The following is a 15,007-nucleotide window of genomic DNA, read 5'->3' as shown; positions in this document are numbered from 1 at the left end:
GTCAGATTTATGCTAGAGACACTAATTGCACCTAACATTTTAATGAAGGTTTCAACATTGCATAAATAAGACTGACAAACTACAAACAATTTTCATTTATTTTCCCTTTTCCCTTGCTCAAAAACAATTCGCCTTTGTAAAAGTACACACACCTGCTAGGCAAGATATGTTGATGGGTTCAATGCTCTACACTCCAACCACCTCCATTATAAAGAGGACTCTAGACTTGCAACAATAGGTAATCTTTGGGGACAGTGACAATGTCCTGTGAAAACTTCAAAGTTTCAAACTTTCCTTCTGAACACAACAACTGATGCATTGAAACTTGGAAATAAAAGTGTCCTTTTCATCCATTAAAGTCAGACAGGCAGTTGGGGTTAAGAGGAGATTTACCAAAAAATGATAGATTTTAGCAAATCACAACTTCTCAAAATGACCAGGTTTGAAATGCTAAACATATGGATATTTCATTAGTTATTAATGATTATGGTGGACTAAAGATGCCAACCTGTTTGATCAGGAGATGGCGGTGCTGGAGAGCTGGAATTCATCTCCGTGCTTTGTTGGGACCCGCTGTTCAACAGGGCAGCTGTTGCTTTATCTTCATTCCTGTTATTTCCTGAAGAACTGCCTTTATTAGAATAAATATTTTCCATGAAGTTATCTCTTTTAATTTTTATAAAACTTCATTTCAAAGAATGCTATAAATGTGGTGTGCTTTTCTAAATGATTATTGAAAAGCATGTTAGAGGTGACAATACAGATTATCTGCAGTTCTTTTCTTTTCCACTAGAATGTTTCAAAGATGAACTCAGCTGCATTTTTGTAGAGGTTCATCTTTAAATTCCTTGATATTTGTATGGGAGCATTTTAGATTTAAGTTTTACAATATGTAATAAAAGGAATTCCAAAACTCATTATTTTTAAAGAGTCCTATATTTTTCTCTTTGGTTCCACATAAAATGGAGTGTGTTTTCTTTAAAGTACAATTCTTATACAACCTGACTTTTTTAAACCAAGTGCTTTCCTTCAACATCTTAGGAAAACGGACACAGAATTAACTTTTCTATATACTATTTTATAAAAATAACATGAATCCTAAGAAGCTGAATTTCAGCCCATCTAAAATTTTGAGAAATTATGCTAACAGATGCATACAAGATATACTCTGGGCTTGACTCAGGATACACTAATGCATGTGCAGACAAGATTTACATGCCTCATATCCAATATTCAAAGGGGTAATTATAACAGCCACTTATATTTATCTAATGCTTTATTGGTTGCAAAGAGTTGAAGTTTTAACCTATATTCTATTGGATGGCATGAAGTCCAAAGGGAGAGAAAGCAAATGTAAAAAATATATGTATCTGAAAAAGGCCCAATTTAAAAAGAAGAGATATAAATGAAACATGAAAAATTATGAGTTAAGTTCAATTTTAGTAAAGACTGCAGGCAGAAACTTCCTCTATCAAATTTGGGCCATTTCTAAAAAACAATAATTTAAGCTTATTCAGCCTTTGAGAGTAGAAGTAGGAAGTCCTTTACTTCTGTGGTACTGTCTATTTAATCCAGCAAATCTCTGTGAGGGCTCTAGAGCAATTCTTTTGCAGAAAATTTGATTTCCATAATCCCTGTAGAAAAGACATTTATATTTTAAATGAATTGGTTCGTAATCCTTTGAAATTTACAACCTGCAGAGAGAGATTCCATTGCTCTGAATAATATACAGATATAAGATAGTATTGAATTAGTGCCGTACCGCTGTGTGCTTCTGTCCTTTCTCTGCTGGTGCTTTTTAACCGTAATCTTCTCCTGTTATTATTCTTATCTGCTGATGGTTCTTGAGGGGGATGTGGATGCATAACATGCAGATCAGCTGGTACATTTTCATATCAAAGAACAAAAAGCCAGAACAGAAAGTGCTATATGGTTTGAAATGACTCAATAAATATAATTGTAGCTATAATGTTCATGTATCATTGTGACATCATATAAAGCTGTATCAAAACCACAATTTATTCCTTCATGGAAAATAGGTATTTATTCCTATTCCACTATTGGGATTGTATCAGGCTTTCAAAATTACTGAGACATTTTCTTCATGTAATATAACCTTACAGAGAGCTACAGGTAATTTGGTTGTTTATCATACAACATGCTATATTAAAAAGCATAAAAAATGAAGTTGATAGCTAATAACAGAAAAATAATTTCTTCCTTTGAAAGAAGTAGAAAAGAATGATTCATCAACAGCTTAAAAGTAGTTTTCAAAAGAGCCCTGGAGAACTGCAGTTAAACCTGAAAAAGAATTCTTACGTTTAACTTAACTGTGTAATAATCATCATCATAACAACAGCATTTATAGCAGCATCTAATATTTACTGAATGCTTAATTTCTTGGCACAATATGATGTGCTTGACTGGCTTTTTTCGTTGAATCCTCACAATGACCCTTTGAGAGGTAGTCATGGTTTATTACTACTAGTTCCAGTAGTAATTTTATCCCCATTTTACAGATGAGGAAACTGAGACCCGCAAGGTTTAGGAATTTTGATCAAGGTCTTACACACAGTGGTAGAGCCAGGACTGAATATCTATAGTATCTATTTCCTTTTCTCAGTTTTGTACTCTACGGAAAATATAATCTGCAAAAGTGATCATTAATCTCCAAATCAAATAAAATAAACCCAAATGCCTTCTTTTTCAACTCTAACAAAAGTCAGACATGCAAGAATGGAAAAACTACAGCGAGTGGTAAGCCTTTGGTCCTGGTCTCAATTCTTTCCAAAGATTACAAATTGCAAATCACTTTACCTCTCTGCTAGCCATGAACTCTCAATATATAAAATGGGACAAGAGTCTGTTCTTCATCAACAGGGTTCTTTTTGCATCAGTGGGAGAAAATAAAAAGCACTTTACAAATGGAAGAGATTAACTAAAAGATAAAATTAAGAAAACTTAAAATGGGGCAGCCCTGGTGGCTCAGCGGTTTAGTGCCGCCTTCAGCCCAGGGCCTGATCCTGGAGACCTGGGATCGAGTCCCACATCAGGCTCCCTGCATGGAGCCTGCTTCTCCCTCTGCCTATGTCTCTGCCCCCCTCCCCGTGTCTCTCATGAATAACTAAATAAAATATTAAAAAAAAAAAAGAAAACTTAAATGCACATGGAGTTCCCAAAATGTAGTGATAATAGAATGCTATGTTATTTCCTTACCAGTCATCATAAAATAAAAACACAGGGTATTATGGCGATTTGAAATAATGGAATAAAGAGAATGATAGGTGGGATGACTGGGTGGCTCAGTAGGTTAAGGATGTGACTCTTGATCTGAGCTCAGGTCTTGATCTCAGGGTCATGAGTTTGAGCCCCTTGAAGCCTACTTGAAAGAAAGGAAGAAAGAAAGAAAAAAAAGGGAAGGAAGGAAGAAAGAATTTTAAAATAAGAGACAGAATGATAGGTTTCAGAAGAGAATATATGTATAAGAACCTGAAACATATTTCAATATCTGCCATCTTTTTTATTTCTGAATGATAATTCTCTGGACGTTAAGATATAGTCAAGAATATAACTTCAAATTTATCTTTGCAAGAACATTTCTATTTTCCCCTAGTTATCAAAACTTTATGCATGATTCTTACCATGAACAGGTACAGTTTGCTTTATTTGGCAAATATTTTCTTTATCTGCTTGCTCTTCAAACTGAGGCCTCAGTGAGGCTGCCATCTCTGTACTGCTAGCACAGTTATCGGCCACAGACTGTTGGCATGATCGAGTATTTCTGGACCCAACGGATCTTATTGTCTGTAAGGGAGAGGAATTAATCTGCACATTTTAAAATATGGGAGTTGCACTTATTTTCTATAGAATTTACAGAGACTAATAATATTTGGACAAATAAAAAGTGAGAAACAAACTAGAGGGAATGAAAAGGTTAGAAAGGGAAGGATAGAGAGGGAAATCACAGCAGAAAGTCAGCGAGAAATGGAAGGAGAAATATGTGAGACAAAATAGAAGACAAACAAGTCTTCCAGACACATAAATTAAAATGTGCTTATTTGCTACACTCCATCTTTACTAGGTAAGAGTTTTACTGAAAGTCACTATGTGTTAGAAATTCATAGGAAATTAAAAATAAAAATGTAACATTTGAGAATCTGTTCCTTGTAAGGTATCTGGTGATGATCCAAATCCTTTTTGAAGAAGACCACAAAATGTGCTCACATATATTTGCCTTTAAGTTTTGTGAACATATTTAATCAAAAGAATACTCAGAAATGTTAATTGTGTTGACATGACAAAAATAAAACAGTTTTGAGGTCTTTTAAAATCCAGAATCTCTGTTCCAAATTTATTCAAGCCTTCTGTTTTTGGCATGTCATCTCTCTCCCTCTTTCCCCAGCCACTCATGCACTGGGAAAAAAACCCTTCTCTTCCCATGCTCCTCACGCTTAGACAAGCTCTTCAAACCTCGTTCCTACCTCACTGGATATCCTCATGTTATTCCTCCTGCCAGAGAGTGGAGGTGGTCCCAGAACTCTGGATCCGAAAGCGATATGACAAACATCTTGGTGTTTGCTGTTCCGCGTACTACCTGTTCCCCTGTTAATGAACTGATCTGTTTTGTTCAAAGAAGGTAATAATAATCCATTAATAGGCATAATGACAAATACCCTGCTGCAATGTTTCTGAAAGTACAACCCAGGTGTCATATAATCTGAATCCCCCCTTCCTACTACAGGGTACTTATAAAAAAAGCAAAAAGCAGATACTTGAGCCCAACATCAGATCTCCCAGATCTGTAGAATTAGAATCATGGGGAGAAGCGGCAGAAATGTATGAGTTTAATAAGTTCCCCCAAATGGCTCTTATGTTTGAGAATCACTACCACAAATATTTTACCTCAGAGAGAGAGAAAGAGAGAGAGAGAGAGAGAGAGCAAGTCAGAGAGAGAAGAGAAAAGAAAGCAAGCTACTAAAAATACATCTTATTTTTTCTTTAAGGAAATAAATAAAACTAACTCAATTGAACAAATATTTGATTGAGCACTCTCAAGAATTTCCCAGAGGTTGTGAGTGACACAAAATAGATAAGACCTATCTCTTGCCTTCAAGGGAGGTGACAGTACAAGTAAACAGGTAACATAGAGCAGACCAGTGGAAATGAAGAACAAATGATCTCTTGTTCCTCATAAACGTTAAAACAGAATTACCCTGCAAACCGGTAATCACATTCCTGGGTATTTACCCACCCTCCAAAATGCAAAAATACTAATTCGAAGGGATGTTTATTGCAGCATTAGCCAAACTACATAAGCAGCCCAAGTGTTCACTGACAGATGAACAGATAAAGAAGATGTGGTGTATATATACAATGGGATATTTATTATTCAACCATAAAAAAAATGAAATCTTGCCATTTGCAACAACATGGAGCTAGAGAGTATAATGCTAAGTGAAATAAGTCAGTGAGGGACAAATACTGTTTGATCTCACTCATATGTGGAATCAAAGAAGCAAAACAAATGACTGAAGTGGTGGGGGGTGGGGAGAAGGAAGGGACAACCAAGAAACAGACTCTTCACTCTGGAGAACAAACTGATGGTTGGCAGAGGGGAGGTGGGTTGGGGTATGGGTGAAATAGGGGATGGGGATTAAAGAGTACACTTATAATGATGGGGGAAAAAAAAGAGTAAGTGACCTCTTGAATGGATTTTGAATGACTGATAAGATTTCAAGAATAAAAGATGAAAGGTGCCCTAGACAGAAGAGAGTATCTAAAATAAAGACATGGAAGAGTGAACTGGTCGAGTATGCTTGAGGAACAATGAAATTACCAGTTTAGCTAGGAAGAGGGGTTTGGGTTACACATTGCTAAGAGCCTAGTTAGCTAGGTGGTCTTTTTAGCCTCTTCTGCAGAGCTGTAACTTTACTTATGGTGGAGTTAAAAACCACTCCTCTGCAATGGCATGAGAAAAGGCACAAAAGTTTGTGAAAACACACCATGCTTGGGAAGCTCCAAGTGTTTAGATCTGAGTGGAAGTACTACTTTGTGTGGGTAAATGGGTGTTTTCTAGATCTGGTTTTATGTTTTCAATAGATGAGGCTGAAGAAACGGGCTAGACTGCTGACAGGATCTGAAAGAATGTTTGATAGAAGATCTAAGGTGGGTGGCTGGCTGGTAAAGCAGTGAGGAGATACACCATTCCAGTTTTCTTCAAATTCTGAAGCCTTGTTAGATAGAAGAGAGATTTCATTTGTTCAAAGGGCAGAATCAGAAGTGATAACAATTTACTTCAAGTGTATAGTCCAACATAAGGAACATCTTTCTTTAACTAACCATGTCTGCTCATGGTGGTGGAGAATTTTCTGTCATTTTGAAGGTGTCCAAGCAGAAGTCTGGGAAGCTATTCCGGCTGTTGTAAAGTGGATTCAGATACCAGAGAACTCCCTACTTTCTATTTCTGGCCTACTCCTCTCTTCTGAGCTCCACGCCTTATATCCAGCGGCTTTCTTGCTCAGTTCTTCTTTGATGTCTCAAAGATGCTTCAAATGGAAAATGTGGTTCAGTGACTGGCACCACACAATCCACTGAGTTTGAAGAGTTAGGATCTGGGTGTCATCCTTGACTTCTCTCTCAACCTTCTCCACAGCCAACCCATACCTACTTCTCTCCACCTCTTCCATCAGTACTGCAGTCAGGTGACCATCAGCCCTCTCTTGGATGATCACAAAGCCTCTCAAGGGATGTCCCATGTCCCCTCTGGCTCCCTGTCCCATGCCCTCTCCAAAACGCAGCCAGAGTGGTCTTACGAAAGCATACATCTGATCATGTCATTCCTTTTCCTCACTTACAACTTTTCAATGTCTTCTTTGCTGCATTTAGGATTAGGAAGAAAGCCCTTAACAGTGGCTGCAAAAACCTATGTGTTTTGGCTTCAGTTCACACCTTTTATGCCTCATTTTCTGCTCTCTCAACAGATTGGCCTCCTCAGTTCTTCCTGCCTACCAGAGCATTTGTGAGTGCTATTCTCCATGGATAGCTATTCTTCCAGTATAGGTACTCCCATTACCTTTCCTTCACATAACTTGTCAAAACTGTACTTAAATTTTTTTTTAAATTCCATTTAGTTAACATACAGTGACTTATTATCAGTTTCAGGAGTAGAATTTAGTGATTGATTGGTTGCATATAACACCTGTGCTCATTACATCATGTGCCCTCCTTAATGTATATCACCCAATTACATCATCCCCCCACCCACCCAATTACATCATCCCCCCACCCAACCTCCCTTCCAGCAACCCTCAGTTTCCTATAGTTGAGTCTTATGATTTGCCTCTCTCTCTGTTTTTATCTTATTTTATTTTTCTTCCCTTCCTCCATATTCATCTGTTTTGTCTCTTAAATTCCACATATGAGTGAAATCATATGGTATATTTCTTTCTTTGACTGACTTATTTTGCTTAGCATAATACCCTCTAGGTCCATCCACATTGTTGCAAATGGCAAGATTTCACTCTTTCAAAATTGCACTTTTACATGTGTTTGTGGGATTCTCTGATAATGTGTGCTTCAGTAGATATAAACTCAGTAGCCTAGCTTGTTACCCCTGAATTGCTAGCCTAATGCCTGACACGGAGTTATAGGTCCTTGCTCAGCAAAATGAATGAATCATTAAATATAATAAGTCAAAAGGGATGTTGGATTAAATGACTAAATATTTCTAACTATGGCTAGAATTTCATTTTTCATTTTAAGAAAAATCCATCTGTGGGTTTTATGTGTGAATTGTGGAAGACTGGGCAGGGATGGATAACTGCTGGGATATGGGGGAATGAGGGAAGAGTCCACAATGACTAAGACATTGATAGGTAAATGAGTGGTATGGCTTTCAACATCAGTAGTATTATGGCACCACGTTCAGATGCCTACTTAGGTTATGTGTGAAATGTTCTAGTGTTAGCAAATAGGCTTGGTTGTGTGTGGTATCTGTATTTTTTTTTAGTCGTTATAAATATCTATATGGCATAAACAAAACACTATTAGTCTCTCAGAATCAATAACGGAAAGAAATGACACTCAAATCCCAGGCCAATTGGAAAAATGTATTATAGAATCTATCATCATTTGTACCTTTTGTGACCAAGTAGAAAAAGAATTCTAGATTATTGGTTTTTCCCAAACGTGGATTTTCCCAGAAAGAAAGACCCACTGAAGGGCCTAAAGGGCATGGAATATGGCTTGGGCCTACATGGGAATTTTCACTATCAGATTAGGAGCCTTTTTTTTTTTTTTAAAAACTTCTAGTCATGGCTATGGACATATATTTTGCATATCTTTCTGTCCAAACATCTTATGGAACAATTTCCTTAACTTTTTTTCATATTCTCTCTCTCTCTCTATGGACATTCCCCTCAACTAATTTAAGCCCCTTTGAGTGGAAAGACCATTTATTTGGTACTGTATGTACCTCCATCTGTGGAGCCCAGTACAGTACATGGTAGACAATGGATAAAGTTCACCACAGTTAGTAGTATTCAAAATTAGCAGAAGAGTTTTTTAGGGGAGATAGTATTTTAAAATCACATGGTATAGTTTGAGCTATATTTTCAACAACATGTACACATTAACTAGTTTGGAGCTATTTAAAAGTATTAAAATTCCTAAATACCTTGAATTTTTTAGAGGAATCTCTTACTTAGCAGTGGATATCCAGGGACCATTTTTTTTTTTTAAAGATTGTATTTATTTATCCATGAGACACACACACACACACACACACACACACACACACACACAGAGGCAGAGACACAGGCAGAGGGAGAAGCAGGCTCCATGTCGGGAGCCCGACGTGGGACTCCATCCTGGGACTCCAGGATCACGCCCTGAGCTGAAGGCAGGTGCTAAACCGCTGAGCCACCCAGGGATCCCCATATCTAGGGACCACTAAAGATACACCTAAATCTCACATAACATAATCTTCTAAATCACAGAAAATTAGATATAATTTATATATATATATATATATTTTTTTTTTTTTTTAAAGATTTTATTTATTTGAGAGAGAGAGCAGGTGTGTGAGGGAATATGAGACAGAGAGCACAGGGGTGGGGGTCCCACAGACGGAAAGGGAAAAGCTGACTCCCTACTGAGCAGGGAGCCCAATGACATGGGACTTGATCCTGGGACTCTGGGATCATGACCTGAGTAGAAGGCAGATGCCTGAGCCACCCAGGTATCCCCCATGATTCTATATTTTATAAGAGCATTTATCATAGGATTTCTTTGACTAAGTAGTTAAATCTTCTTTTTTTAATTTACATATGTTAGTACACTTTATTCACAAACCAAAGTATACCAATACTTCACCATTAAGTATCTCTTTAATTAACAGATTTCTTTAAATTTCTTGGTACAATTAACATATACACATTTGTAAAGACTGTTTCATTTTAGTAGTTCTGCTTATAATCATTAATTGTCACAATTATCTCTATAAACATGTATCAAGCTATTCATCTAGTATAACGAGAATCCTAATTAAACTTACAAGGAGCAGCACCTGGGTGGCTCCGTGGTTGAGCATCTGTCTCTGGCTCAGGTGGTGATCCCGGGGTCCTGGAATCGAGTTCTGTATTGGGCTCCCTGCAGATAGCCTACTTCTCCCTCTGCCTATGTCTCTGCCCCTCTCCCTGTGTCTCTCATGAATAAATAAATATAATCTTAAAAAAAAAAACCTACAAGGAAATGTAATTCAGACTTTTGGTTTCTAAAATAAAAAGTAAAAGGGATAAAGTTTCTATAATGAGAAAAACCTTTATTAAAGAAAACTACAAGCAGAAACACATGCCTTTTGAATTCTAAAGGGAGCTCTTTTAAGAGCTGATATCAATATGCACAATATAAGGTTAAAAATCAAGATTAGATTAAAGTCATGCTCTAGGCGTTTCATTTTCTTGAGTTTGCGGAAAATGAACTTGGTGTAGGTCAGAGATGTTACCATTAATTATTTTGCTATTTTATGAGGGGTACATGCCTCTGTAGTGAGAATATAAAACCTGAGGGTCTGCTCTCTAATTGTCTTTTAGAAAAATAAACATTCATTTTTGTCTCAAGATACAATGTTCTAATTATGATAGTCATTTAAGTTTGCAGGGCTTTCAAAGCTTAACCAGAAAAACCTGCTAAATTTTCAACTCTAATCATTGACGGGTCATGCTCAAGACTTACATCTATTATCTGGCAATCAAATCAGAATTAAACTTGCTACCAGAATCCAGACCTTGAATTGGATTAATTTTTATTTTATTATATGTGCACTGCTATAAAGAATGTCAAAAATACAAAAAAGGCTGATCTAGTAGAGCAATATTATTTTAGACAAGGTACTTAACCTTTCTAAGCCTCACTTCCTTTCAAAAGATTAGGATAATAATAGTACTTGAGTCACAGTGTTTTTGTTGGATCGCATGAAACAATGTATATAACATGCCAAATACTGTGCTTAGTAGGGACTAAATGCCCAGTAAATATGTTAATATCTTCCATCTTGAATAGCATTTTACACTTTACAAAGTCCATTCATAATCAGTTATTCCTTCATTCATCCATCCTTTCAGTAGTGAATGGGCACCTGGTCTAGATGGCCACTGCTCTAGGCACTGAGGAAGACTGGGAATAAGGTGAACATGTACCTCCTTCAGGGCGCTCAGTTTCATGGGGGACACAGATGGTAGGGCCAGTCATTCATAAATAGCTACATGATTACCAGTGTGACAAGAGCTATGAATGAAAAGTTCAAAAGATTATTAAGTGTATTTCACTGGGGCTCGAGGTTAAGGGAGAGACATTCAACTTGGAATGTAAAAGATGATGGATGTGATGATGCGTACACGACCTCTATGCAAGTTCTAGTCACTTCGTGTGGTATTATCCTATCCCAAAGATGAAGAAATCGAGGCTCCTGATGTTCAGAGATCTGTCCACACAGAGCAGGGGCTCAGAACCCCAGTGTCTCAAGGGTTACCACCCACATAGGATGTTGCCCTCGGTGGGCCAGGGGATCCTTCCCAGGTCCACTATTTATTTTCTGCGCAGTCCTGTCAAGACATCAGATGAAACACTTATCATTCTGCTGTCTGAAAAGTGGGTCTGTGAATGGCTGTATAGATAAGTACCAGAATTTCATGAATATAGTTATGTATGTGATGAAGACAAATGAGGTTTATGAGGAATCTAGTATAGAATATAATGCTGTAATATCCTTTTTCGGAGGTGGGGTGTGGGAGGACAAATTGAAGTGGTTTCAATGCCAAAAAGGTAACACATGCGAAAGGCACGTATTAAATGTGGGCTAGGGGGAAATGGGGCTAACCTGAGTGTTTGTTCTATGAAGAACATTTTAATTCAAAACTTTTTTAGACCAGTTGGAGGATGGTCAGTCTGTAAATTCTAGAAGCATAATGAAAAGACAAGGAGGTGAACGATGAAGGCAGGGAAGGCCCTAGGTGACTAAAATCACTCTTGAACTTTTGCAAAGAATTAAATAAAACCAGTACTTATCTGTAGCTCATTAAGAAAAATTTAAAGATGTTTTTGAAAGTCAATAAAACATATTAGGAACTAAAATTAGAATATTGCTTTCTCCTCTAAACTTGAGTACAACCTTAGACAACATCATCTATGGGTAAAGTTAGGATATGGCAACTTCAAGATAAAAAGTAATAAAGCATAAGATATTACTTTTTCTTCACAGACTCTTAATTTATTAAAAAGCATTCAAAAGCCTAGTTTTTGGTCTTTACTATTAATGAGTAAAGAAACCTTTTCAGGGAAACAATTTTATTATCTCAAGAAAACTTTCCATTTTGAATAGAGTGGAGCTTAAGTATAATATAGGCCTTGGTAGATGATTTCCATCATTCGGTTTTAGAAATAGGGCAGTTTCCTAGAACGTGAGAAGGTTCCGCAAAATAAATCCTTAACACAAGCAGTGAGAAATTGCTTACTGGGAACAAGCAGTTAATGCATCTCTGAAACCAGACCTAGGTCACATTCTAGGTCTACCATTCACTAATTATCTTTTCTCTTTGAGCCTCAGTTTTCTTACCTACAAAATGGTGATTATGATTTCTACACAAAAAGGTATATGAAAGTATTAAATGGGATAAATGATGTATGATAGCTAACTTTATGTATCAACTGGACTAGGCCACAGGGTGCCCAGATTAAACATTGCTCTGAATATAGCCCTAAGGGCATTTCTGTATGAAATTAACATCTAAATCGGTAAATTCCACCCCATGGAGGGCCTGAATAGAACACAAAGGGGGAGGGAGAATTTGATCTCTCTGTCTGACCCTTTAAGGTAGGATATTGGTCTTTGGCCACCCTCAGACTGGCACTTTCACTATCAGCTCTCCTAGATTTGGACAAGAACTACACCATTGGCTCGTCTGGGTCTCCAGTTTGACCACTGCAGATCCTGCAACTTCTCAGTCTCCATAAGTGCCTGACCCAATTACTTATGATAGGTCTCTCTCTCTCTCTGTCTCTCTCTGTCTCTCTCTCTCTATATATATATATACACCTACACTATAAAAATATCTATCGAGACCTGTATTACATGTAAGTTGTATATATGTGTGTTTTGTTTTTCTGGAGAAACTTGACTAATACACTACGTAAAGGATACAGCAAAAAGTCACTAAACATTGATGGTGGTGATGATGATGATGATTTGCTGCTTAATATACTTACCTGCTCAAATTATATGGCTAGCATTTCATTCACTCATTTGATCACTTAATTAACAAATATCTATTTAGTTCCTGGTAAGTGTTAAAGTGTTAAAGATTGAGCTAGGTGCTAGGGATACAACAATAAACAGGACCCCTGCAGTTCTGAAGCTCACAATCCCCTGGGGAGACATCAATAAGCATACTATTAAGTAAAAAGAAAATATCACCTAAGGATAAGTGCTGTGATAGAAATAAAAGTAGGGTGATGTTACAGAGAGGGTATCTTGGGGGTTACTGGATGAGTATAGCCACTAGTATGTGAACTGTGTGTAAAATGTATGTGAGCATAATTGACACTAGTACAGTACAGATTGTCACATATATATTTTCCAATTATATCATAAATAAACAAGCTTAGTATGCAACTATATACTTAAAAGGTTTTCCTTTGTCATTAATTTTGGATTTCCTTCCCATTATATATTTTAAATGAGAATACTGACATTAAGTAAAGAAATGTATTTTAATTTTATAGCAATTCTCTGGGCTTTTCAAAAGACAGAAGAAAAGTATACAGAAGAAACTACAAAAGAAACTAAGTTATACGTTGTGTTGCTCAAACATTATCTATTAACATCACAAATTGTGAATAGATACAGGAAGTTACAAATCTCTAGCAGATGAAGATATGAGAAATGAAAGTCTTATTTTCCTGCTCCTGCCTCTACTAGTCCCTGTTCCTAAAGGTTATTACTAATTTTCTTGTATTTCCTTAAAAAAGGTACATCTACACCATCATCCCTAGGTAACTATCTTGTTTATTTACTATGCCAGTGGGCTCATACAGAGACAACACCCTAGCTTTCAATGTGTTACTGACAGAGACATAGAGCTTTGAGACCTTTCCAGATCATCACAAGCAGATCAGATCAGTGTAGAGCCGCACCTATAATATCTTATTTCTGGGTATTTAATCAACTCCCTATTATGCACAAGTAATTTGTCTCCAGTTTTGTCATTATAAGCCATGCTATAATAGACATGTAAAGGAGAAATGTAAAGGCTGGAACAAGTCAGTTCTGTAAAAGTAGCACAACTATGCAACAGATTAGATGTGTTTTTCACATTTACTATTATATTAATATTTATATATCAAAATCTTCAATATTTGGTGGCAATATCACAGAAAAATTGAAATTCACTCTATATATGGTCTGTGACATCTTTGCTGTAACAAATTTCACAGATACTGATCAATATCCACACTAAATTCCTTTCATATTAAAAAAATTTTAATGAAGGAATGTGACTAGATATGCCTTATTTTTACTAAAGTAGATAATTCAAATGTAAGGGACAGTCAAGTTCACTCTGATTTATTATTGGACACTGGGCAAATTGTGGCATCTTTTTAAACCAACAAGGATTTGCCAAAAGTGTGAGTTCAGAAAAGTGTTTTGTTGGAGGCGTCTAGGTAGCTCAGTCGGTTAAGGGTCTAACTCTTAATTGTGGCTCAGGTCATGATCTCAGGGTTGTGACATGGAGCCCCACATCAGGCTCCATGCTGAGCGAGGAGCCTGCTTAAGATTCTCTTTCTTGTCTCTCCCTCTCCCTCTGTGCCTCCACCTCTACCCCCTTCACACACTCTCTCCCTCAAAAAAAAAAAAAAAAAAAAAAAAAAAAGAGGAGAAAAGCGTTTTTTTTTTTTTCCTGAAGTCACAATCTAATCCTTTTTCCTTTAGATTCTCCTTTACAGTGGATTTTGTTACTTGAATTGAATTTTGCTTTCATAATGTGAAACCCAAAGAAGAAATTCTAATAAGATCTCACCAGTACCAACTGTAGTTAGATGATTATTTCATTGTTTTGCAAAATGCATTAACTAACCTATTTGCAATTGTACTACGAGATAAGGATGCCAGTCTCTTCTTACTGAAAAAGGAGAAGCCCAATAACACTGCTACTGTGGAAAAGAGGCACTTGGGAAAACTGCCTCCTTATTTTTAAGCAAATCACTAGTTTTGATTTGTGTTTAGTGGACCATTGCATCTTGCCATTAGTAGCCGAATGCTCAACTTCAACGAGACTTGATCTCTGGTTCAATTAAACTGGGATCCCATTAATGAAAATAAGATCATCAGATACCCTGCTGTTCTCTGCAGACTAATAGTCATTAGCTAATGTGCAGTGGGAACTGACAAAATGAACAGGGTAGAAGTGTGGTAACACTGGCTTCTTGGAAACACAATTATCTTATTAATTTT

General features: G+C 36.8%; 1 protein-coding gene across 35 annotated transcripts in view; it reads right to left on the bottom strand.

Annotated features, from left to right (window-relative positions):
- The window catches only part of CFAP20DC (CFAP20 domain containing), a 246,655-nt gene that overhangs the window by 96,823 nt on the left and 134,825 nt on the right, over nucleotides 1-15,007 (bottom strand). For 31 of the 35 annotated variants that reach the window (XR_007404050.1, XR_007404049.1, XR_007404051.1 and 28 more), the window contains 4 exons: nucleotides 4,482-4,618; nucleotides 3,642-3,804; nucleotides 1,763-1,879; nucleotides 509-631 (listed from right to left, as the gene is read on the bottom strand). Coding sequence is in view for 29 of the 35 variants with exons in the window: in XM_049097495.1 (XP_048953452.1) it covers nucleotides 509-631; nucleotides 1,763-1,879; nucleotides 3,642-3,804; nucleotides 4,482-4,618 (540 nt within the window). In the remaining 6 variants the exon portion in view is untranslated. The remainder of the gene's footprint in view (nucleotides 1-508; nucleotides 632-1,762; nucleotides 1,880-3,641; nucleotides 3,805-4,481; nucleotides 4,619-15,007) is intronic. The other 4 variants (XM_049097496.1, XM_035702610.2, XM_049097500.1 and 1 more) reach the window with 3 other exon arrangements.

Source organism: Canis lupus, chromosome 20, assembly GCF_003254725.2.
Source record: "Canis lupus dingo isolate Sandy chromosome 20, ASM325472v2, whole genome shotgun sequence".
Taxonomy (NCBI): domain Eukaryota; kingdom Metazoa; phylum Chordata; class Mammalia; order Carnivora; family Canidae; genus Canis; species Canis lupus.
This window is presented reverse-complemented; position numbering and strand designations above follow the sequence as displayed.